The sequence below is a fragment of the Bombus bifarius genome, unplaced genomic scaffold (assembly GCF_011952205.1).
Source record: "Bombus bifarius isolate JDL3187 unplaced genomic scaffold, Bbif_JDL3187 scf7180000009275, whole genome shotgun sequence".
In the NCBI taxonomy this organism is placed as follows: domain Eukaryota; kingdom Metazoa; phylum Arthropoda; class Insecta; order Hymenoptera; family Apidae; genus Bombus; species Bombus bifarius.
This window is the reverse complement of record NW_022885009.1, coordinates 25,214-26,669: the sequence shown is the minus strand read 5'-3', so window position 1 is coordinate 26,669 and position 1,456 is coordinate 25,214. Positions and strand designations below refer to the sequence as shown.

Below are 1,456 nucleotides of genomic sequence, written 5' to 3'. Positions count from 1 at the left end.
TTGTATTATTAACGTTTAACATCTGCGAATCCTTTCGTACTAGCCTCTTCATCGCGTATTAATTTCAGATCTTTGAAATTCTAAATTAAAAAAGTTTTTTCCATATTGAGAAGAATCACCACCTTTAACGTTAACTGTACGTTTCACGTTTCACGTGGTAATTTCTTACCAAGCGCACGTTTGCAATAAAAATCTTGTAACTTCTACGAACGACTTCGTACTGGTTTCAAATTATTATCTTATTTTTGATTATTATTTAATTATAATCTCCCGGTATAGTCATAATGGAATTGTAAAAATCCCCGTGGAACGCGTAACATATTCGTTAAATCTTTCCGTGCTAAATGTTCAAACATCTCCGTCAGTCACTGTACATATACACATTAGAATGTAACTTGGCAATTTAGCTTTAGACTAGCACCATCGTTGCTCCGATTTTATTCGTCGCATCGAAGATCCAGTAGTTGCAGACAATGTCTGCTCGATGATGAACGGTAGCTGGGATATCGGTCGACTCCCACGAGTCTCATCAGCGGACACCTTAAACTAGAGAGAACCACGAGAAAGTTCGTAATTTTCTTCGAGAACTCGGTGACGCGTCGTCGTCGTCGTCGGCGTTTTCGCGACGACCTCTTCGAAGTCGTAACTGGCTGTGCGATACGGTCGACGAGGTACGATCCGCGTCTATTAATTCGAAAGGTCGGCTTCATAATAATCGTGTCGCTTTGGGCCTAGAAACAAAAAGCGTCAGCATGATTTATTCCGGTCGATGAGCGAACTCGCTCGATGCGCCACGACTTTACCTTTATTCTCCATTCTATTTCTAATTTCATTTCGATTCAGGTTAGCGTCGCGCCTTTGTATCTCAATTTCGAGACAACTTGACAAGTTTCTACATTGTGCAGATTTAAACATTTCTTCCACTCGCATGTGTAGTACACGAATTCTAGCTGTTTCGGTGTTTCTTAACACTTTGACTGCCACGTTGGTCATATATGACCGGCTACGGTTTCTCCTGTGATGCCACGCTTGAACTTCTTACAGTTGTAAAAATTGAATGAAAATTGACAGAGCATTTTGAATATAACCGATAAATAGAAGATACTTTGAAATAAAAAGTACCCCATTGAACAATTAAACGTTTTTATTAGAGCACCAATAAAAAAAATGAGAACAAATCTTGCATCTAACGGTGCACTGTGTTTGCATTCATATCTTTGAGGGGTAATCTACGAATATTATTATAAACACACCTCAGAAAATAATCGTAAATGTTGCTTTATAATCATATAATTGAAGCTAGAAGTGTGAATATACCTTATTATTATATATAGAATAAGCAAATAATGTTTACTAATATCTTCTACACGTTTCAACAATATTTTTTGGACGTTTTGCTTACGACGAAATAACGAATGCGAATGGTTTGTTGAAATAAACGAAGGCTTGTTATGAT

At 37.5% G+C, this 1,456-nt stretch overlaps 1 protein-coding gene across 1 annotated transcript; it reads right to left on the bottom strand.

Moving 5' to 3' along the window:
• Nucleotides 1-370: 370 nt before the first annotated feature.
• LOC117214952 lies at nt 371-886 on the bottom strand. Its single transcript, XM_033461331.1, has 2 exons — nt 804-886; nt 371-731 (listed from the first exon to the last, which is right to left on the bottom strand). The coding sequence occupies exons 1-2, from the start codon at nt 831-833 to the stop codon at nt 438-440; spliced, it is 324 nt and encodes a 107-aa protein (XP_033317222.1). The 5' UTR covers nt 834-886; the 3' UTR covers nt 371-437.
• Nucleotides 887-1,456: the final 570 nt, after the last annotated feature.